This window comes from Pocillopora damicornis, chromosome 13 (genome assembly GCF_964200805.1).
Source record: "Pocillopora damicornis chromosome 13, jaPocDami1.2, whole genome shotgun sequence".
NCBI lineage: Eukaryota > Metazoa > Cnidaria > Anthozoa > Scleractinia > Pocilloporidae > Pocillopora > Pocillopora damicornis.
This window is the reverse complement of record NC_142682.1, coordinates 7,441,490-7,465,232: the sequence shown is the minus strand read 5'-3', so window position 1 is coordinate 7,465,232 and position 23,743 is coordinate 7,441,490. Positions and strand designations below refer to the sequence as shown.

Here is a 23,743-nt window from a genome sequence, read left to right as displayed (position 1 = left end):
AATATTTGTTCGTGCTTTCTAACTCCAAATTACACTCGAAATTATGTTTTATTTATCTACCCCGTTCATCCGGGGTAGATGGCACCTTAAGGGTGGTTACTGACCGAGAAGACGGGGAAGATGAGAGGACCAGCAAACGACGTTCAGCAAAGTAAAAAAGTCAAATGAGCAAAAGGGTAAGTCAATTTGTGCTCTCTCATTTGTATTTTACCAAGTTAAGTCAAATCAAAAAGGATCGAAAATCAGCTGATTGGTCATTGGAAGCAACGAATGCTGTAGACTTGTTTGTGGTCTTTTTGCAACCAAAATTATGCCAGCTGCTTTTATGAACTTTATCGAGCCATAAAGCCGCCATGATAACCAAAAGTCAAGAAGTTTTTTTTTCCAGTCCTCTTAATTTTTAGTGCGGGTAACTTAAGTTGATATTCACGCCACATGTTAAGTGTGCGGCTGCGGTAATTCACCGGAATTCAATCGGGGTATCTTATGGTCTCTATTACCTATACTAAACCAGAGAAAAGACAATAACAGCGAAATAGAGCTACAGCTTGACTGTTATTTTCATTTCCCTTCAGCAGGAAACCCACAACTTTTGAAAAATTAGCATACTAAACCGGAGGAAAGACAATGACAGCAAAATAGAACTACAGCTTGACTATTATTATCATTTCCCTACAGCGGGAAACCCATAACTTTTGACAAATTAGCACTGAGCAAGGCAACAGAAAGTCTACATTGAATTTCAAAGTTTCCACAATTGCCTTCCAAGGCCCACTAAAATTTGGCACTTGCTTCAAATTTAGGTTGATCGAACGATCGAACGAATTCTAAAAGTGCCGTGGCCTTGCGGTAAACAGTGTTATAATGCTGTTGAAAATCTGAAAGTGAAAGTAAAACAGCTACTGATGCTTATCCTCGCTGGCTTGCAATGGAGCTGTTAACTTTCAACCTGTCCAAATCAACAGTGTACTTTTTACAGCACTATTCTGATCTCCAACCTTATTGTCAGAAAAGAAATTAAAACAATTCTAAGGTCGATTCCAAAACTCGCCCCATTAGCGACCGCTGTCTTTCAACAACTTTATGTGCATTTCTCGTTATACGACACTTTCTCGCAAGTACCGCGAATTACGTCAACGTATCACCTGAATGGGAAAGTGCCGACAAAAAGTTTTGAAGAGGCAACGTTTTGGATAAAAAAAAACGGTGGATGACAGCTGAAAATCTGAGGGTTTTGATAGGGTTTTCATGGGTGCACTCTTGCCGTTTCTCCGGAAATTTCAACGAGCCGCATCTTTTTGTTTTAATGCAATTGTAACGTTTGGAATAAAGCTTATCAAAGAGTTCCAAAGCTTTACCGGAACTACACTAGGTTATTAATTGCTTGAATATTTTCCCTTTTCAATATAATTTCTCTCAACACTGTGCTTTGAATGAGATGAAACGGCGTGTGCCAACTGATAAACAGATGATGCAGAAATTCTCTTATCTTCTCATGCTTTCCTGGCTCATCTGAAATTCTTCCTTTTCCTTAGTTAAGGATGTTGTGGGGGAAAAATTGATTCTCTTCAACTTAAGTTTCAAGGTTTAAAATGATCTTTTCAAACCGAAATCTACAGAACATTTTGAATTCAGTATACATGTATGTCTTCATTAGGCCTTAAGTTGATCCATTCATCCGCGATCAACATATGCATTTTAATAGCTGCTTCAGGTACTATAATGAAAATTATAAATTTCTCGCATCATCTTTACATCAAGTGTGTTCATGTAATACTGCAAAAAAGTTTCACAACACTATTGAATTAAAATAGTTTTACTTTAAATGAAAAAAGGGAAACATTTGCTGATATGAACTGGCGGTTAGCTTGATGTAAAACATGGAATGAAATCAAAGATAAAATCATTTTGGTAGTCAAATGTAAATAACTTATATGAATAATTTATAATTATAACATAGCGCACACTTTTCCTATCAAATTCTTATTGAGCCATCATGGCCCAAATTTCTTTGTCCGCTCTCTTACTGCTCGCCATGCAAACATGGCTGGAAAACGAAAACTGGACTTGCTGGCTACAAGTGGGGAAAAGTTTAGCCTCTTTTCTGGACTGGTAAATATTATTTGTGAATATTACAAATTTTGTTAAGACAAGATTGTCCAATACAAGCGAAAGAGTTGCTTGGGGCTGCAGCTCTCTTGCTACCCAACTGGCTGCGTTCATCCATATCTCGATATTCGCAAGCTTAGCAGGAACCTATTGTAAAATCTCCAATTAGCAATTGGTTCATACGTCAGCATGCGTTCATCGAGATATGAAGCACTTGGGAAGTTTGGAGAGCACGAACGATGAGGGGTAGCCTCGAGCAATTCTATCTTCTCGAGTGCTCTCCAAACTTCCCAAGTGCTTCATATGTAGACGAACGCGCAGCTGACGCATGACCCAATTTTTTTATGACATTTTCAACCCGATGGAAATTTTTTCTCGAGGGATTTGTTTGCTGACGTCAAGAGCGTGCACAATAGGAATGTGAAGCATGCTCGCGCAATTGAATTTGATTAGACAAATTTACTAGCTATGTTATAATGACATCTATAGACAACTAATTTCAAAACTTGGCCAGTTAAGGAATGGTAGCTAGAGAGAGTCTCTGCTGCGCCTCGCGCATCTCTTACACTACCTTCACGCTCCCAACTATCCGCGTGCATTCCGAATTGGATTGACGCACGTTAGACATCGTCCATCACTTTTATCACGTAGCGAGGCATTTTTCACCCTGAAAAATTGCCTTTTCTGTAGTGATCAATTTACCTATTCCCTCCCGTACAGTTGCATACTAAAAATAGAACGACTCTCTTTTTAAATACAATTATTTTTATGCGCTGAGATTTGCGAGTGAAAAAGTTAGTTTATCAAAATACCACTCATAAGCCGTCCAGCTCAAGATACTTGGCTCAGAAGTCAAGGAAGAAATCTCTTCTAAGTTTATTCATTTAAAATAATGCAGCCTTTAAAAAGTCTGGGATTTTACGAGTCATTTTTAAGGGTTCGCCGAAGAGACCACGACGTGCACATTCTGAGTCGTGCATTTGCTGAAAATGGAGTCGAAATTACACGACATTGGCCTCAAATGCTGGTTTCCTACGACTTTAGCAGACTTAGCAGCACTGTGGGTCGATTTCTGAACCGAAACTAATGCCTTGGACCCTTGGATACGGCTGGAAAGGACTTCGCTGCAGTGCAGAAGCTGATGGTTGAAGGACGTGAATTGTAATGAGCCGGAAATCGCCATGATATGGCGGTTACGGACTTCAGCATTCGACCAGAGGGTGATTGCTGTGGTACAGACCGAGTGGTTGGTGTAAACTCTTGACAGCTAAGCTGCTCGACTAATTTCTTTCATCATGTTGTCAATATCATTGATGCCGTGCGTCTTGCTGTCGTACGACACGGGATCGGAAGGCGCCCAGTTTCGGCTGGGTTACTGGAAAAATGCAGAACTTTTAGGGTTGAGTTTGGAAAGATAGAGCTTCACAGCTTTATTGCCATCGTTTGGACTGTCCATTTCATACATTTGTGTATATTTTCCGTGCTTCTGGTATCTTTCAGGCCACCGGAATGGTTTTTAGACACTTCATCATACGCCATGGTCACGTAATTTCTCCCGCTCCCATCGACTTCCAGTTTGTGGCTGGATTTCTGCAACTCTCGTTGCCTTTCACGGCCTCGTCTGCAGAAGTAAAAAACAATATGAAAACAGACATTTGCTAGGAGGGAAAGAGGATTGTTGTGAGAGAGCGCATCTGTTGATTTTAGCTTCTCCAGTTCTTCATCTTCCAGCGTAGGCTTGTGCTGCCTGTTTTCTTTGCCGAGCTTCTTCGGTTCATCAAGTAAAGCGTTAAGTATCTCATTTGATCTGGTAGATCTCGGATCTGTTGACATCTTTAGACTTTTGGAGAACTTTGGCTAATTTGGGTATCTTTCGATGCCGTGACGGAAACTAAGACGGGTCTTTTTCTCATATGTGTCGCCATCTTTTTTCCTGGCCTCTGCATAAAATCTCGGATATTTGCATCGAGTTGACCGATCATCATGTTTTCCAGCTCCGTTTGGATGTTTTTCTCTTTGCACCATGCAATAAATTACAAGAAAATAGGGAAATAAATCGATTTATTGTCAAAACAAAACTTGTATTTGTGACAGAATTTGTATCAGTTAAGACAAAATTGGATTGCAAAATCTTATTGTTTCTGTTGATTGTTTATCATGTCAGGTTGCAACATTTCATATGTTTATTTTTAACCATGCAAGAAAAAGATATCAATTTAAATTTAAAACTCGCCCTTGGACGTAGAAACACACCCGTGAGCGTTTTTCTTGGTCTTGTATGATTGTTTAGCCTCAAGTATCTTTCTAAATCAAGCTCGGATAAATTTTCGAAGAGGTTTTTTTCATTGGTAGCACTTTCGTTTTGTTGATCTTTAGACGCTTCCGATGTTTCTGCTACCATTTCAGACACGTTTCCTAAATCTTCAAAGTTAACGAGAAACGCTTAGTCAAATTTTGGCTTATTACTGGCCGTTACGGTGACAAAATTTAAGTTTTACTGGAAAAAGTTGTCCATTTATCCCAGATCAACATGAGTATGTTAACAGTTGCTTCGTGTAGTTTAGTGAAAATTATAAATTTCTCGCATCATCTTTACATCAAGTGTGTTCCTGTGTTACTGTAAACAACATTCACAGTACAACTCGATTTGAATAGCTTTAATTTAACTGAACAAAGGAAAACAGTTGCTGATATGAACAGGTTATTAGTTCGATGCAAAACATGGAAATAAATCAAAGATAAAATCGTTTTGGTATTGACTGACTGTGAATATATGAAAATCATGTATGCGAACTGCGGCTAAAGACATGACTTCGTTGTAATAAGCACTACTTGAGCGGTAGTGAAAATAAGGCCTGAAAAAAAAATTCAGGTCTGTACGGAATTTGAACCCATGACGTCTGCAATATTCATATATTGGTTTTCAAAGGTAAATAAAAGATATGATTAATCTATAATCATAACATAGCGCAAGCTTCGTGATCCAAACCTCTCTGTACGTCTTCGTTGCCGTTCGCCATTAGAGCCATGGCTGAAAAATAAAATTGGGCTCACTGGTTACAAGTAAGGTCTCTTCTATGGAGTGGTAACTATTAATAGTAAATGTTAATTTATATTAAAACTTTTTGTTTAAGACACGTTTGTTCAATACGAGCGTTTAAGTTGCTCGGAGCTGAACCTCAAGTATCTCTTACCTGAAATTGAGTAGTGGAGAAACTTGAAATTTTTCTCTTTGGGAAAATTGAACAGATTTTTTCTAAAATCAATGATATTTTAAAATGGTTTCATCTATAACTTTATGTTGTGATTGAATTGTAAATATGTGTTCAATTTCATGCGCGATGTTATGAGCATAATGACTGACTGCGGGACTCCGTCTGTAATGAGAAATGTTGTGAACCTTCAAAATTGCATGTATGAAAACTTTTAATGTTTTTCCTTCGAGCAAACCACCACCTTTTTTCCATAGGAGAGTAGGAAGTTAAGGAGGAATTTTTTATTTAATTGTACCTAAATTGTAAATATCAGTTCAGTAGATGCAGTTTTGTGAACAAAGTGACTGTGGGACTTCGTCTATAATGAGACAAAGTTGTGAACCTTTGAAATTGCATGTAAATAAATTCTCAATTTTTTCCCTTCGAGAAAACCACCAGGCTTTTTTTTCATAGAACGGTGAAAACTGAGGTGTGAAATTATTTTTAGTTGAGTATTTATTTGAAAGAATATTTTGAGTTAATGAGACGGCTTTCTGAAAAGTAGTATTAGCTCATTTACATCTATATGTAAGATTGGAACACATCTTTCAATTGTTTAACTTGTTGAAGACGAGATGGGTGTTTACGTTATCCATCTACGGAAACTGGGAATTACTGGAAACTCGCTCGCACTTAAAAATTATTTAAAAAAAAGAGCGATTATATGTTTCTCTGTTTTCGTAAAAAATGATTCTCTGTATGGTTATGTCAGAGGGAGGTTACTCGAGTATTCTGAGAAAAATAGGTTCTAATTCTTTGCAGAAGCGCGAGAAAAATCTGTAGAGGAATTGCTTTTTATTTGCCGTTTGAAAATTATACATAAAATATGTATTGGTTTACTTACATACTGAAACCAAAAGAAGTCGCGACATCTTACTGGGGCTCCTAGGACTGTATTCAAGTCTCTCTATTTTAGGCACAAATCATATCAAATTGTACACTACTTAAAACGAATTTAAAAACCTCGGATTTTCTTTTTTTCCTTAGCGTCTTTTGACTTGTTTTAATAATACATGCGAAGCAAAAAGTGTACTTATTCAAACAGTTTGTACTGTGAGTCAGTCAGTCAGTTTCATTCAGCTATACAGAGAATTTGTACTAACTTTTTTTTGATAGCTTTCATTCGGTGTTGGCCATGGAAAGCACCGTGCCCAAACGACGCAAAATAAGAACCAAACCAAGGCAAGATGTACCTTTTGAATGTAACACCCACGCTCTCTCTAACTAGCTTTTGGAATTTTCCATTTATTAATTCTTTCTTTTCTTTCTTTTCTTTCCTCATATCTCCTTGTTAGGGTTTTCAGTTCAGGTTGTTATCGTTTTTGTCAGTTACACCTACACTTCCGCACTTTTTTCTACCACGCGTAATTACGAAGTCCTCTTGTATTTGAACCCAATTCGTTTTGCCATAATCACTTCCGAAAGATTGTGAATATACGAATATCACATATCTGAATTGCGGATTAATAAATTAATGAGAGGGATATTCGCAGTAATGAACACGACTTAAGCATCAATACTTTTATCAGTCGGTTTTCCTAGTAGTCGCGCTTACCGCACTCTTCTGTTCTAGACATATTTTTCATAAACTTATTTGCAATCGCTGTTTTTTAAGGCGTTGTCAAAGTAGGTATTTTCTCTTTTCATTATGTTTGGACTTCTTTTCGCTTGTGAAATTTTTATCTTACTCAACTTATCTTTCGTTTGCGTTTTTAGTTTCAATCTGTTTGCTCGTTTACGTCAAATTAAAAGTTAGTATTGAGAAGTTGACGCTTTCGCTGTTAGACTGAAAGGTATGTTAAAAACAGTTTACATCTTTGCGAAAGTCAACCGGCTAGCAACAGAGAAAAGACGATAACTCAGATTTAGCAGTAAAAAGCCACTGTTATTTAAGGTGATTCAAAATTAGAGTAAAGCTTCTGAATTTTATGTAAGATTGATGTCAACGCTCTCGTCTTTTAAAAAACAGCTTTTTTTAAAGAAAAAAAAATTTACCGTTTTTTTAAAGAGGAAAACAAATGTCGACTTCTTTGTATGTATAATAAAAAGCGTAAAACGAATAGATCTCTAGTAAAATATATATATTTTCGTTATAATTTTCATTTAGGAGGGCACAACATTTCAAATTTTCCCAAATATTTCTAAACTTTCTTTTTTTTTTCTTATTATGAAACCCCGTTGTTTTAAAGGTGTTTTATAAGACGACAAATCCAACTTTACTGCTGACTTTTTAATTTAAGCAAGCATTGAATGATTTTAGTCACTCAACCTGTACAATGAAAATTGAAGCAAGTTATCTTTCAACCTACTACATTATGAAGACCCACCTGCTCGTCACCCTAGCATGCTAATGTGCCTTATTAAGAAATTTATAAAATTATCAATTTCGGTTTTTTTGTGTGAAAATTAAATAACTTTAAGCCTCCGCACATAACATGCTGAAAGTAATCTGGACTCGATTAATTATTAGTTTAAAAGTTCCGAGGATTTCTTGGCATCAATCCATTTTCAATGCACACACGAATTCAAAGTTTATCTTTGTTTCATTTTTATTTTTATTTCCTCACGTGCCACACAAAGAGTTATTATCTACGCGAACAATATTTCCTATACACTGATTAATCATGAATTTTGACTGAAAAAAGACCGAAGAGTTTGACTACATTAAGCAAAACTACTGTGCTTTCGTTCTAAAAACTACAGATTTCCAAGAAGTGAGGAATTCTTCTAAATTTAATGATTGCGTGAGCTAAGTGACGTATTTTTTAACTTTTTCATTCTTAAGTCATTCTTACGTCAGTCAGATGGAGCTGTCAAAAGCTTGTCCGTTAATTGTGCTCTTATCAGAAGTCTAATCCTGGTATCTATAGGGAAAGGCGTAGCTTTAGTTTGTGACAAGGAATGAAAGAAATCATATAAAACCTACAGATCTTGAAGCTGAACCCGGAATATGAAAGGCTGCGTCGAGATGCAGGAAAGCTTTTAAAGAAACAAGCTATCGTGTTTAGCCTTCAACACTTACTCTTCCACTCTTTTCAGTATCACAAGCGATAAGAAACTCAAAGGTAAATTACTCAATTTAAAGTTTCTAATTTGTAATACCCTCTGATGGAAAACTATATTTACTCCCAAGGTGCAAACAGTAGGTATGAGCAAAAAAGGACCTGGTCACGTATGCGTTCATATAAAATTGTTGCTTATGAATCAGATTCGAGTGTAAATGCGAAGGTCTCGATGCGCTCTTCGTTTTTCAAGTGTGAACCCTGAAAGAGATGATAGATGAAACAATGTAAATACAAAAAAAATTATTAAGAATTAGCAAGGTGAAAAGAAATGGATAATGTTGGAAATCATTACATAAAATGTCTCCACAAACTTTCAACGCGCTACGTGACCGCCATGACAAAAATGTCAACTGTGTTGTAGCAGGTGACTTGAAGGAACGAATTTGATTAAAGACTGACTAGGTTATTTGTTAATATGATAATGTAATTTACAGATTTTCAGCGTAATCAACACCGTCGTGTTTCTTTGGATGACAGAATTTTTTTGCTTATTGACCTGAAGCTCACTAATAGTGGAAATTCCCCAAGAAAGTTATTTTCACATTAGAGTAACAGCCTGGAATTATAAAATAATAAACTGCGAAGTAGGATTTTCGATGGTATTTAAATAGTGTTAAGCGACAGAATTGAGTTTTATTTCGTTCTTCACACTTTTTATAGCCTTCGTTTAATCGGCCTCCAATTCTCGGTGATAGAAATCTTTCACGGATAAATTTAATCGCTTTTCTTAGGAGAAACAGGTGCCATAAGGGATTCTCTATTTTGTTAGAGTTGGCGGTGAAACCAACTGTGATGTTTAATACAAGCCAAAACAACTGAAGAGAGCTGAATCAACGGTTGCATATAATTGTTATGATTTTTTTTTCAGCGAATTGAAGCAGCCAATAATTGAAAATGCCAAGTGGTCACCAGATTTACTTTGTTTTCCAAAGTGTTGTCATTATAACCATGTCTCTAGTGACTACCTCCTCAGCTACAAGTGAGTAAAATTAAAGAAGAGAATTAACTAAGGATTAAAATTGATAGATCTAAAAAAGATTATTTCCAACAGCGCAAGTTATCTAGTTATACAATAGTTGAGTCCCATCTTTCAATCCCGCTTCTAAAAATATGAAATTCAATTAAAAAAGTCTAGGCGCATGAGAATGAAGGAGAAGTAAGACTTCGAGATATGTTTGGGGCAATTATTTTTTCTTTAAAGGAAAATTTCAATAACCAACAAAAAACAGGGAACCTTACATCATTATTGACAAAAAGTTATCAAATAGAGGAGAGCATAAAGTGAAAATCTTTATGCGGTGTCAAAGAAAAGCACGAAAGAAACGACGGAGATACGCAAACACCACTCACAGCAAGGGACAACATCAGCTTTGTAGAACAGGAAACTTAACGACAGGAGAGCATGAATGCAAATATGCCCTCGCACACAGCTCAAACAAACCATTACAATCAATAAAAGGAGTAAAAATTTCAAATCAACAAGAAAAAATTGGGCTTTATGGATTTCAAGAAGCCTGACCAAAGGTACATTGAATTAATTTGTTGTCAACAACAAAGCACATGACCAAACTACTTTAGTATACTTCTGATTTCAATCTTTTTTTTTGCTAAACAATCAGGTTCTAAAATAATGTCTTGACCTTTTTCATTTCAATTTACATAACCAACAGAAGGGTGTTCCACATTTCTCCTTCCATCGGGAAAGTGTTGCGTGTTTCCATTTGAGTACAATGGCACACAATACAACGAGTGTACGGTTGATGGGTCAGCCAGGAGACCCTGGTGTGCCACAACTTCCAATTTTACGCAAGACGGACAACGGGAATACTGCGAATGTGGGTAGCTCTTAATCTCATTTTTAATTAATATACTCCCTCTTTTAGCTTCTTATCGCGAAAGAGTGTCCTTATGTGTGTGGAGGTCATGTAGATGAATAGATTTAAGTGAATTTACAACGTTTTTGATGAGCTTAAAGTTTACTGCAATTCCGATAGAGTGGTGATAGCATCTAATTTAGATGTTAGAGTTAGAGCATTACAATAAACCATTTTTAGATCCCACTTTCATCTTTTGCATATGACTTAGCATTTATTTGTTAACATTGGGCCACGATTGCGAGATGTATTGATGCAATGCTTTGTACTATCCGCCCGAAGGCGAAATATGAGGGGGGTAAGACGAAAAAAGGCCTTGACGACCATTACTGTCTAACGTAAACCCTGTCCTAAATATTTGTGTTGCACGCTAACAAATTATCTCCCATATAGATAACGTCACTTTTACAACTTGAAGTTACGCCTTCCGAATCGGAATTTGGCCTTTCATATTCTAAATTTGAATTAGTTTCCATCTACAAGCTCTCTTTACTGAAAAAAAAAAAGAAAAAAAAAAACTAAATAAACGCTTGTTGCTTCATTAATCTCTATTGTTCTTATCTTAGTGCAAAAAGGATGGTGTCCTTCTGGGTGGTTCCGTCTAAAAAGCAGTTGCGTTTTCATGGAAAAGGATCCAGCTCGTCTCGATTATGATGATGAAGTTGGAGTGACCTTTTGGAGAAAGGCGCGTGAGAAATGTAACGAGAAAGGAGCGGACCTCATGATCGTGCGAGATAAAGCAGACTTAAACGGACTACTATCCATGTACTACCAAGCTAGAGTTAGTATCCGTAGACCTCTTTTTTTAGGATCACGGGAGTATTTCAACACTCATTGGAAATGGCTTGACGGTACTGAGGTTAATCCAGCTCTCTGGGGGAACGGAGAACCAAAAACAATTCATGGAAGATGTGGAGTGATCGAGGATTTCAGAAAGAGGTGGTTTGACAGAGGCTGTGGTTGGTGGTTAGCAGCAAGGCCCTGCAATAAGATAAGAAGGGCTTACGTATGCGAGTCTTCATTGAGTAAGTATTAGGGATTGTTTCTATAAATTGTCGTTGTCAATGAAAAATTGCAAGTTTAAAGAGTGTCTTAATGAACTGAGGAGTATTGAGGCTAAAAGACTTCATAGACCAATTTTTTTAGCCAACAGAACCTGCAAACAAGGATATTCATTAGCAGAGGATCGCTGCTATAAGATAGTCACCTCTCTTCGTCTTATTTGGGACGATGCCCAGTGGGACTGCTTAACCCAAAACAGCAGCTTAGCGGTTATCAACACTAAGGAAAACTTTGAAAGAGTCGCCTCACTTCTATCAACGGTGAAGTGGCCATCTAGCTTCTTCGTCGGGCTTGTAAGGAATTTGAGCAGCTGGTCATGGATTGATGGAATATCAATTGACCCATATCTGTTTCAAGCTGGATATCCCAAGATAAGGGATAAGGAAGAAAATTGTATAGCGTTTTCTGGGTACACTCCTGACATTATAAATGTGGGGTGCAACAATGGTTATGCCTACGCCTGTCAAAGTGCTCAAGGTAAGTTAACCGGTTCATATCTTGGATTTGGTAAAAGAACTTAAGTACAAGACTCTATCAGTACCGGGAAATTCTTTTTCATCCTTCTTCCGTTAATTTAACCAATGTTGAAAAGGTCTCAACGTCCTTTCCAAAACTGCACCCAAACAGTCCGTTTGTGTTCATCAGGCTCAACTTGCTTATTACGGTACGTGAACTGCGAGGCGGACAGAAATAGCACCAAGAATGGTCATGACGACAAATTTCAAGCCTGTTTGATTTTTTTTAGATGTCACAAACGACGCGAGTGCGAGACATGAACCAATTTAACTGCCCTTATGAAATAATAGTGTGAACAATGAAACAATGCAGAAGTCAACCATATAATAAATTATCGGCAAATACTGGATGGCCTTTCAATCTTCTGGTCCTTTATATTTTATTTCAGCCGTTGTAGGAAATGTTGCATTTGGAAGTCTGACGGACCATTCAAGTTTGGCTACAGGAAGCAATTCATCATTTGTAGTCGATGACAATCTCACAACTTGCTTCTCCTCTAAAGTGGTAAGAGAACAGAATGCATATACATATCTTCGTATATTTTAACGAAGTGAACACCCTTACACCGTTGTTTCTCAAGGATTAAGATTGCTAATCAATTACAGTAGAAAGAAAGTTTTGTAGCTATGTCACCATTCAAGTGGTAAATACTTGGTGACGCGGTTATTGGCGTGGACCAGCCAATCATATCGTTTACCAAAATACACTCAAACCTTAATGGAGCGGTCACCCACTGGAGTGGCTGGATGACCGCTTAATACAGGTTCCACAGAAGAGGGGTACCACTTAATGCACAAATACTGGCTCAAAAATCCTACTTACGTAAATTTTGTGAATGAAAACATGGACTAAACTTTACTACGAAGATTATCCTTAGTTTTACTCGAGTAGTTCCGCTCTAAGTGACTATTCAGTACAGGTGGAAGACAATAAAAACAGGCGGTTGGGACTCACTCAAAAGTGACCACGACCGCTTAAAAGGGGTGTCTGTTTAATAGAGGTAAAAATACAACGAGTAGGGAAAATCAACTTGGGACATAGGCAACCGAGCACTTATTACTGGTTCGACTATAGCACAGTTACAGCCTAAAACTGAAGAGATACTCAAGAAAATAAAAATGATACATAACGCATTACTGATATTATCCTAACATTTGTGGTTAGGAAGAGAGTCCATGGCTCGAAATAAAGCTAGTGAAATGGTTTTACATCTACAAAGTGACCATAAAAAATCCCAAGAACACAAGTATCCCCGAACCTCTCACAGTGTCGATCATTTCACGCAATCGGAATGGTGAATCTACCACTTCTGTGTGTACAAAGAAAGGGAACTCTTCGTACTTGGAGTATCAATGTATTCCTCCAGTGAGAGGTGACACTCTGTACATCAAAGGGTCCAAATTGAACACAGCGCTGGTTTTGTGCCATGTCAGTGTTTTGGCATTCGGTTAGTTCTAACTTTTCGTTGTTTTTCACTGCTGCCCTCACTATTTCGCACGTAGTTGGTTTATAATCTGCTACAACTTTTTGGAAATATCCAACCAACGCAATTGTGGCCCGGGTCATTTTGAAATAAGTAGAGGAAGCACACAATTCAGGAGATGTGATATCGCTTCGCATTTTGTTTTCCCTTCTTATCTCTAACACTAACACCCAAGAGCTAAACAATTAATCCGGGTTTAAATACGCTTGGCTCATATGTTTTCCTAAATTTCTCTCGCACTCAAAAGTATGTGCTATCCAATGCTTTGAATTGACCCTTGTCATCCGTAGAAACAGAAGAAAATGCAAAAGGAGTACTTCGAGAGGTCTGGCTTTCAGAAACAGCTGACGAAAACCCACTTCTTCTTAGAGACCTGAGTGCTTTCACCAGACAGAGAGACCTTTGGAATATAATTCCAAGAATGGATGCAACGGTCAATTTAGGAAAATTTTATGCTCAGAAACTAAATGTTTACATGAAGGTAAATTAATAATAACAACTATGATGATAATAATAATAACAATAACACCAATGCTACAGCAATGTGGTTATTTTGTTACAATTTAGTGTAAACACGCTTCAAGGAAAGATGAGATTTTTCATAACAATGTGCTTCCTAACGTTTTAGCAAAAACTTATCCACCTTCCATAGTATCGACTACAGAAATTACAAAAACATAGGCAAATCAAAAGGAATAAGTGAAGGAATAGATAGATAAATAAAAAGATAAACTGTCTAGTCTTGTTTAGCTTTTCTTTGCTTTTACATACACCAGATTTTTCTTTTCAATATGCGATGGAAGAAGAGTTAAAAAGACGCGAAATATCACAAAGAAATATTGCAATAATTACTCAGGGAATTTAATTAAGCCACTTATCCATGGGAAAGACTAGTCATTCAGAAAAGCAGTCGTACAGTTTTTTACTGGTTACAATAAACATATTCAACATTTCTCACCTCAGGTCACAGATTCTGGCTACCACACATTTTACATGACGTGCAATGATGAATGCGAGTTGTGGTTTGATGGCGTTGAAGATCTAGAAGGGTTGGGGGCTGGTCAGTCCGAGAGAAAAATGTTGATAAAGCTGGTTGATATGAAGACTTTAGAGCGTCTGACGTGGGATAGGTATGCTCACAGTATAACCTTAGAGTAAATCATCGGGGAGAATTTTTTCCGCTTCTGTTTTGTGAATAGTTCTAAGCTTTTGAACTGAGTTGTGCGTGGTTTTTGTCACAATTGTTTCGTGTATCGTATTTTGAGCTTTTAAAAAAAGTTTAATCGCCGGTTTATGATTAGTTATTAACTCCAAGCAAATCAGGATAACGGTTTCATTTTTCTTTCCTCAAACCTGCTGATAGTTAATTGCAACCATTTTGTGTTATTAGTTTTGAAGTTTTCTCAGTTTACTTGTTTCACAAAATTTCAACTTTGCTTATTAAAAGTCTAGTCAATCTACGCAGGAAACTTTATTTATTTTTCCATTAAGATTTCTTTCTGGGAAATAAAAAAAAACATTACTTGTCTTTTGCCAAATCTGACCCATATGTGCTCTATGGTTGTTTGAGTTCCACTTGCATGATTACAGGCCGAATTGAACTCTATTCATTCCTATTTCTGTTATAAATCAAGTTGTCTCTAATGTCAATTTGCTTTCGCAGGTCGCTCAGCAAGCAAATTTCACGACCCATATATCTTTCTCGTTGTCATCTTTATAACATTGAGGTCTTTATGAGGGAGTATGTCAACGAAGATCACTTGTCTATTGGAATAAAGTTTCCTAATGGGGAAGAACAAAAACCTGTTTACGCCAAAAATCTCTTCTGGCTAAAAACAGGTTTGACCTTTTGCTTTGTTTAAGATTTCACCTAGTAGTAAGTGATGTTTGATTGATACAGGTAACATTTTTTGGGACCAAGAGAGGATAAACTGCTCTCTTTCCGAAACTTACAGCGTGAAAATTCACCTTAGATGCCAGGGAAGCAACGGGGAAGGTCACTTTTTGGTTTTAGCTTTGTTTCAAATGAGGTTTTCATTTGAATATATGAATGAGGATCCCTCTCATTCGTTGCCTTTTTTTGTGACACATAAAAGGAATTATATCTATTGGGGCCCAGTAATTTTAAGTTGAAGGTGTGGTATTTTCTAAGGTCTTGCTGGTAGTTCTATTCAATAAGGACAAATTCCTGTGGAAGTCTATATTCTATATTTAAGGGGAAAAGCTTTCGCATAGTTATATTGGAAATTATTAAGGCGACTGTTTTTATTCAAAATCACTTTGTTTCTCTCTTATACACGTAATTCACAAAATATGTGCTTGCTTCAGTTCCATAATCACCTCGTTCGTGATGATTATAGCAAGACATTACACATTGTAAAAAACCAATCAGAGCCATTGAACTGATATGAATTTTAAATTATTTTTTGCATCCTGTGTTAGGTGAGCGGAGCCTCGTCTTCAGCAACATACGATTCGAGCCGGGTAATAAATTTACGGCGGAAGTTGGATCTATCATATCGATAGCAGGTTTGCACAGATGCCTCATATCCGAAGAGTTAAAGTGGCTTTAACATGATTTTTCAAATACAGCTCAGTTATCAGCTCAGTTCACTGGAAAACTGCAGTGCAAGACGTCTGAAAATGTTTTTGTTTTACCAAAAAACTTTCGAGCCTTGATGTAAACAAAGAAAGAATTAAAATTTTTAGCTAAATTAACTGGTGAAGAAATTTCTTTCCAGACACTTTTTTTTTCTATTCAACATCACGCCGATCATACATGGTATTAAAGCGTCTATTTTGCTTATCAAACCAATAACTATAACATAGAGTTGAAAAGAGGATGTTATTTTTTTGTATGATTTCGAGTTATTCATATTTGCAAAAGTTGATTCAAAACATCCGTTTAGCCTGCTAAAGTCCTTTCAATTTTGGAATGTTTCTGTTGATTCTGTTTAAATGAGTAGGTGGAAAAAGAAGTCTATAGGGATTCCTCTAGACACGAACACAAACAGTAACCAAGAAGATCTGCGAAAATATCCTGTTCATGTAATTCTATACAAATATAGGCTCCTACAAATACTGCTGTCAAGGGATTTTCTGTCCAGACTGTGATCTTAGAGTGGCTATATCGGTGTTTTACACCGAGTACATCATCAATTCCTCTCTGTCAATGAATTGCCGAGAAAATTCATTCAATATTTCACTGGAAGCAGACGTAACACCTGGATTCTACAGCATTCAGGTGAGCAAACATGTTGTTTCCCATATAACTCAGTGCTTTTTTTTCACTTTCGATTAAGTAGAGCTTTAATATACTATTGCAACTTGACTAACAGTTCCTTACATGAAATTATGTGGGCCTTTCTGTGAACCTGGACAATTATCCAAAGATGCTATTTTATTTTAAAATGCATATAAATAACATTCTTTGAACCTTGAATGTTACCTTCTTGTTTAGAATACACATCTTTATCAGTAAAAAGACCCAAACTTCGATAAAAAATAAAACATTGATATCAAATTTCGCTTCTGTAGTCATTAAGTAAAGCTTTGCTGCTCACTAAGTATTCGCTAGTAGTAAAAAAGGTAACAACACTTTTCCGCAAAGTAAGAAGCATCTTTCATGCATTAGCAATGCCACTAGCATTTTACTGTTGTGTTTAAAGGAGCTGATGTGAAATTAATAATTGAACACCCAAAAACATGGAGTGAACAGAATATCGTTAATGAAGATTTTAGATTTATGAAAATTCATATATTTGAACTGCGGTGGAGAGATGAAATTAAGAGATCCTCGCAGCTAAGAACACTACTGAAACAAGTAGTTGTAAATAGGACCTGAAAAAATATCGTTAGTTAGATATCTGCATTGAGATAAGTTGTTCAGTTTCAATCATGATGACTTTTTTGGCCACAAACAACAGTCTGGATAAAATGTAGTTCTAAATCATACCTCAAAACTGATGAAGTTTTGGTATTTTTACCCAGGCCCAGTATTCTTTTGTTGATGAAAATGCCACAAAACACCTTGAAATTGCTCAAGTATCCATGACAGGTTGGTCTTCTTTTCTCTTTTGATTGAAAGAAGTAACATTCAAGCAACATAACGGTCGTAGTCGTAATCATAACGACAACCAACAGTAAAAGCCATAATGATATTGACGATTAAGATTTCAATTGTGGCGTAATAATTTTAAAGCCATACCAGATACGATAATTATGCTAGAAGACTTTTGACGTTTACTGGGAATTCTCAGTAAGACTTTCAGGGTTAATCCATACTTTCATTTTTCAGCTGCGGTTCTAAGCCAATGCAGTTTTTTTAATGATCTCTGTCAATGGAAAGAAAAGACCACAAACGGATCTTCGTGGAAAACAGGAGGAGGTAATAGATATCTGCTTGTTAACACGTAGCATTGAAAACAATTGCTTTCAACATGATATAATGTCAAGTAAGCCCTCGTTAGGTCATTACAAAGCAAGTGTTGAGAGCACAGAAACTATTATTTTATCATGTCATATCTTTTCCACCTTTCCAATGACGCTAGAAACTGTTGATGAAGAGAGTTATTTCTGGCAAATGAGTTTTCAGGGGAGGTTTAAAAGTTGTACAAATCGACGGCAAACTAGGAAAATTCCTTATTCCGGACAATTTTTTAAACTTTCTTTCGTAAGAGACGACTTTTGGCACTATTAAGAAACCAAAGGGGCTCATTACCTTCCACCGTAACGATTATTTTTATCATCATTGTCACATTTTGTTTATCTCACATCCTTTTTGAGCTTAATTCTCACGGTTAGGTTGCATCAGATTTGGAAAAACTTTGGTTCAACTGTCTATGTTTGTTCTCAGATTACCAAGGTGCTTATTTACTGGGTGTCAGCGAGGGCTCTCTTGAAAGTCCAAAGATGCCTTGGAAAGAGTCATTTAAAGAAACGTATTCGTGTTTGCAATTTAAGTACATCTTACCAGGCACAACAACAGAAGGAAGAAATTCTACCCTGGAAGTTTTCGTCGGTAACGAGGAACAGATGGCTCTGCTTTGGAGAGTTCAAGGATACCATGGAAACAAATCATCACGAGGCTACGTATCGTGGGAATCCAAAAAAGATGTCATGGTAACAATAATAATAATAATAATAATAATAATAATAATATATAGAGAATGATACGTGGGCGCACGTGAATGTGGAATTTCTCTACGAGTGTTTAACTCTATAGCTCACGAGTGAGCGCAGCGAACGAGTGAGATGTCGAGTTGAACACGAGAAGAGAAATTTCATACCTACAAGCAACCATGTATTATTTTGTTTATCATATAAACACAATAGCCCTTTACTGATAAGAAAAGCTGACATTCATTCATTAATGAATGAATGAAAATAAATGAATCGACAGTCCCCGAATAACAATCGTAGAGTGCGTTGGCGCCACCTCTTAATATGGAAAAATGCATTGAATCATGATTAAAAAAACAACAGTGGTCGTAATTTTCCATTTACAAAATTCTCATTTAGTGACTTTGTCCTTACCGACAAAAGAAGTCTTTCAGGTAAACGGCCAAAATCGGCCAGTGGCAAATCTTTCAGCTGTCGATTTTCATTCCCAGCCACGAGAAATGCCAACACCAAAGCCACTGAATACGTAACTTTCGGTTTTTCTTTTCGTGTATTGGATACCGGTTGAAGTTAAAAACACATGATAGCTATTTTTTTTCGACCCTGTAAAGTACAAAATTGTTACTTCCTTGAAATTCATATCCACCAAAAAACATAAAAAAATTACGTTAACGGAAAACACGGAATACATTGTTGTGTACTTTAGTCAGTAACATATAAATGGTTTCATTAAATTGTGGATGAAACTTATTTGCCTTGATTTAGTCCTTTTTATTTGAATCTAAGCCCTTCGATCATTTTATTGTAATTTTTAGTTTTAATCAATTTTTTTTAGATTGAGCTTAAGGCAACTAGCTACGGGAAAGCTTCAGCTGTAATTCAGGAAGTAAAAATTATCACCAACTACTGTGAAATTTTCCCTTTGTTCGCCATGCCAGGTTTGTAATACAGTTCAATAAATTTATTTCATCAACTTGAGTAAATTATAGTTACTTAGTAGTTAATCTTGTATTTAAAATCATGAATGCAACACAACCGGTCAGAGTAACGTTGTACAGTTTGAATTTTAATTATAAGAATTTTAAGCAGCCTCAAGATTCCAGATTTACACCGGAATAGGACCAACATTGGCTGAAACGCTTGGGCGAGGGTTGCTACAAATAAGTTAATTTTCGGAGGGCATAATTGTTTCCATATGACTACCATTTCCATGGGATGTTATCATTTTGCAGGTCACAGCTGTAGCAAAGAAGAATTCCAGTGTGAAAATTTGCAATGCATTAAAAGTGTCCTAAGATGTGATGGCGACTTGAATTGTTTGGACAGATCTGATGAGGAAAACTGCCAATGTCTAAACGGCCAGTTTTCGTGTTCCTCGGGGACATGCCTGCCTCCAGAAAAACTGCGAGATGGCAAACAGGACTGTGTTGACGGGCAAGATGAAAAGAAAGGAGGAGGTAAAATGGTTTGTGCAAAAATTGTTCCTCGTCAACATCTTAAATTTTCTGGATTTCAGTAGAGCCTTGATTATTCGGACGTACGTCAAAAGAACAGTAGTCATTCTTCCCTTGAGCTTGGCATAACTTACATATTAAATGCATGCTGATCTGCTCGATGATTCTAGCATAATATGCATGAAAGGAAACGATGTTCATGTAGGTACAAGAGAAAAAAGTTTTTATTTATTAATTTAGTAATTTTTTTGTTCTGGCAAATCATTTTTTTAGCTTTAAAGCCCACTTTTTGTTTTTGTTTTTTCTCTTCTCAAGTGAACCCGAATTCCAAGTATCCTTGTTTTGACGGTAAGGCGATCTCTTGGTCCCAGACATGTAAAAAAACAGAAGGTTGTGCTGACAGCAGCCATTTTTCTGCCATTTGTGGTAAGTTTTACAACGGTGTCTTGATATCTTATTTCTTGCCATGTGATTACTGATAAAACAAAGCTCAATGTAATCGCAGGAAATCAAATCGAGCTTCTAAATATGCACACTGCTCACAATTGACTAAATTTTAGCCAAGTAAAAATTTGGATTTATTCAAGTTATGTGGGTTTTTTGGATTTCGGATCTGAGGATGACGATACTTTTATCAATAATCATCATGGTTCTTTTTAAAATAAAATGAATATTGAACTGATATATAATTATGATAAAGAGAGTTGAATCGTGTACCTACTTCTTTTAAAAATAAAACTTTACTGTCACTTGCTATTTAAAGGGAAGACGGAATGCCCGCTGAATGACTTAGCTTGTTCAAAACAAACAGGGGATGCGAAGAAGGAGAAGGAAGACGCTTGTCAGATTCCTTTTCGAGGTAAAAATATGAAAAAGTGCAGGACGGAGGATTGTAAAAAATGTGAAAACCAAGTCTTGCCCTATTACAGCGTTTTTTTTTAACAATTATTTTCTTGTTCATTCTATACTTTGCTGTTAGATGGCTGTTGAGTTTTTGAAATTGATATTTCATGAAAGTCGGCCAACAGTTGGACCGTGATGGAATACAGATTTCTTCTTGCAATACTAAAACTTAAAATTATTGCGATATTGTGTTGCACTTTGGCTCTGATTTAGACTAAATCTTATGTTCGTAATGGCAAGAAGAGAAAAACTCAAATTTAGTCGCGTTATTAGAGGTTATTCAGACCACGCTTATTTCCCTGTTTTAACATGTGAAATAGTAAGTGATGAAATAAGTATAAACTGATTACCCTTAATTGGTAGCTGTACATGAGCAACGAAGAATTGTCTAGAACCAAATAGTCAGAAGGGAACATGAGTCAGTGACGCTGAACTTACCATCAATTTTGCCACTATATTTCAAACTTAAACTCTTCTGTTTTTACCCCATCGATATTTCACGTGGTATTTCATTTCTTATCAAGGTCACTACAAACTTTTCTTTTTTCTCATATTAAATGTAAATTTTCTTTTTAAACGATTTTAAACAGCATACAAGTATTTAGAAAAGAGCCAAACATTCAGAATCTTTTATTTTGACTCTGAATCAGTGAGCTCACTTTGAACTTCTTTTATTTAGGGAGGACGTATACAAACATTATCAGACTTGCTTCTTTTTCCTTCCTAAAGTTCAAAGAATATGTTTCCCGCTCGGTTCTGTTTCAGGACCATGCAGTTTTCAGAATGGTTTGTGTGGATTTCAGAATGGTATTAACAGTGAATTTCAGTGGACGACAGAAATTAGAGGAACCCTATCAGAAGGCACAGGACCTTCCTTTGACCATACCACTTTATCAGACCAAGGTGTTGTGTTTTTACATCTCATATTTATAGATATATATATATATATATATATATATATATATATATATATATATATATCTGAATAAGAATTATAATTGACAGGAAAAATCTTTCACATTTGGAATTTCATTAAGAGTTCAGAGTTCCTAGAACACTATTGTTCAAAAAAAGTTAGAGTTCGTTTTAAAGCAGATTCAGCGCTAGCTAAGCAAGAAAATTCCCAAGATTTAAAACAGGTGTTATGTCAGCAGATAGACGTGTACTTTAACTCGAAGGTTATTGCGCATTTGTTACCACTGGAATCATAAACCTGAAGTCTACCAACCTGCACATTATTGAAGAGACCAACTTGAGTGAAGAGGTTGTGTCAAGACCATTTCACTGGTTCTAAGTAGTGCAGGAGATAACCTTCATCAAAATTTAATCGACGCATCTTTGGCTAGTTTTGTCAATCTTAAATAATTTCGTCCCATATCGCGTCAGGTTACCCACAATTCATGAACGCATCTCGCTCTCAACATTAAAGAGAAGATTAATAGTTAAAGGGCCTACTAAAAAATAAAAATATTTGTTAGGCCGTTACCTTTATATCGAAGCATCAAACAGACAAGCTGGCGATAAAGCGCGATTACAAAGCGGCTGGTTCCTACATGCTCCAGAACTTTGTCTTCAGTTTTGGTACCACATGTATGGAGAAGATATAGGGTCTCTTAACATTTACATTGGAGCAATGAAATCAGAAGAAAAGGTTTGGAGTCAACAAGGGAATCAGGGAGATAGATGGATTTTTGCGCAAGTTCCTATAAATTCAGGAGGTCATGAAAGACAATTTCAGGTGAAACAATATTGCTTGCAAATAGAATACTTCATTGTCTTGGAGACTATATTTTCAAAGTACTTTTCCATTATCGCAATGTTAAATAATTTATATACTCAATGACTCAACCGTTTCACTTACATTGACGACACATAAAAAAGAATCACAAGAAAAATCTCAGTTATTTCATCAATTTTGTTTTCATTTCATTTACTTAGTAGGAAAAGAGACTATTCCGTCAACCAATTCCTATAAACTTCTAAAGAGTTTCTGTCCATTTGAGAAAAGCTGCTCATCTTTTGCTGCATCGACATTTTTTTCAGGAGTTATTAGAGATGGGATGACAAATTACATTTAAATTTTTAGTAATTTGTTAGAAAGCGTAGAGGAATCAAGAACATAAAAACAGAGAACGCTAGATTAGTAGCGAGTAAACATTTTATTCAGCCATTTAGGCTAAATAATTTCAAGTCTTTTCAAAATTGCTATGGATATCCTTCACGCTATATAGGGTTTAGATAACAGGAGTTTTATGATAAAACCTAAAATTTTTATGATTAAAGACGCCATGCCAACACGGTATACTTAATTTTAGATCCTAATAGAAGGTGTGATTGGAGGTGGAAGCTCAGGGGATATAGCTATTGATGACATCACTGTTTTAACTGGAAGCTGCATTAAAATCGTTAAACAGGGTAAGCTTAACTTGAAAAAGGTGCAAAGTCAAAATGGGACTGCAAAATATGTTTAAAAAATTCACTTAGGTACGCAACTCATTGCCTTAAAATGCTGACCCAGAATACATGTTGCCAGATCTCGCGCGCGATGTTGAGTTTCGTTGGCGTTACGTTATTCTTAAGTTCTCAAGGGGAAACCTATTCCCTATGAATCTAATTGCCGGACATTTTTATTTATTTACTAAATTGGAATAAGAAAATATTGTGTAGATGTGGCAATTTAAGGGAGGTTAATCCCACCCCAGGAATTACTGAGTTATATTTTTCTTTAAGTTACCTCTTTAAAATAAATTTTATGCCTTCTTCAGAAACTCTGGATTGCTACTTTGAAAATGGACTATGTGGTTGGACTGGGGAAAACGACTGGAAGATAGAGAGCACTGTAAACAATGGTATTGAGAAGTAACTTGTTAAGAATTCATCGGCTCGTTGATTTTTTTAGCTT

General features: G+C 36.3%; 1 protein-coding gene and 1 pseudogene across 3 annotated transcripts in view; one reads left to right on the top strand and one right to left on the bottom strand.

Moving 5' to 3' along the window:
* Positions 1-23,743, top strand: part of LOC113680827 (uncharacterized) — a 49,580-nt gene continuing 25,837 nt past the window's right edge. The window contains exons 1-23 of one of the 3 annotated variants that reach the window (XM_089192291.1): positions 1-176; positions 9,297-9,407; positions 10,099-10,263; positions 10,869-11,327; positions 11,449-11,841; positions 12,269-12,384; positions 13,045-13,327; positions 13,654-13,844; positions 14,327-14,493; positions 15,027-15,202; positions 15,806-15,892; positions 16,432-16,607; positions 17,354-17,420; positions 17,661-17,750; positions 18,219-18,484; positions 19,320-19,422; positions 19,717-19,941; positions 20,254-20,364; positions 20,702-20,797; positions 21,607-21,744; positions 22,320-22,579; positions 23,157-23,256; positions 23,607-23,690. In XM_089192291.1, coding sequence (XP_089048417.1) covers positions 9,323-9,407; positions 10,099-10,263; positions 10,869-11,327; positions 11,449-11,841; positions 12,269-12,384; positions 13,045-13,327; positions 13,654-13,844; positions 14,327-14,493; positions 15,027-15,202; positions 15,806-15,892; positions 16,432-16,607; positions 17,354-17,420; positions 17,661-17,750; positions 18,219-18,484; positions 19,320-19,422; positions 19,717-19,941; positions 20,254-20,364; positions 20,702-20,797; positions 21,607-21,744; positions 22,320-22,579; positions 23,157-23,256; positions 23,607-23,690 — 3,838 coding nt within the window. In that variant the 5' untranslated portion in view covers positions 1-176; positions 9,297-9,322. Of the gene's footprint in view, positions 177-5,056; positions 5,173-8,170; positions 8,429-9,296; positions 9,408-10,098; positions 10,264-10,868; positions 11,328-11,448; positions 11,842-12,268; positions 12,385-13,044; positions 13,328-13,653; positions 13,845-14,326; positions 14,494-15,026; positions 15,203-15,805; positions 15,893-16,431; positions 16,608-17,353; positions 17,421-17,660; positions 17,751-18,218; positions 18,485-19,319; positions 19,423-19,716; positions 19,942-20,253; positions 20,365-20,701; positions 20,798-21,606; positions 21,745-22,319; positions 22,580-23,156; positions 23,257-23,606; positions 23,691-23,743 lie in introns of those variants that run through there. The other 2 variants (XM_089192292.1, XM_089192290.1) reach the window with 2 other exon arrangements.
* Positions 2,968-4,013, bottom strand: LOC113680828 (uncharacterized; annotated as a pseudogene).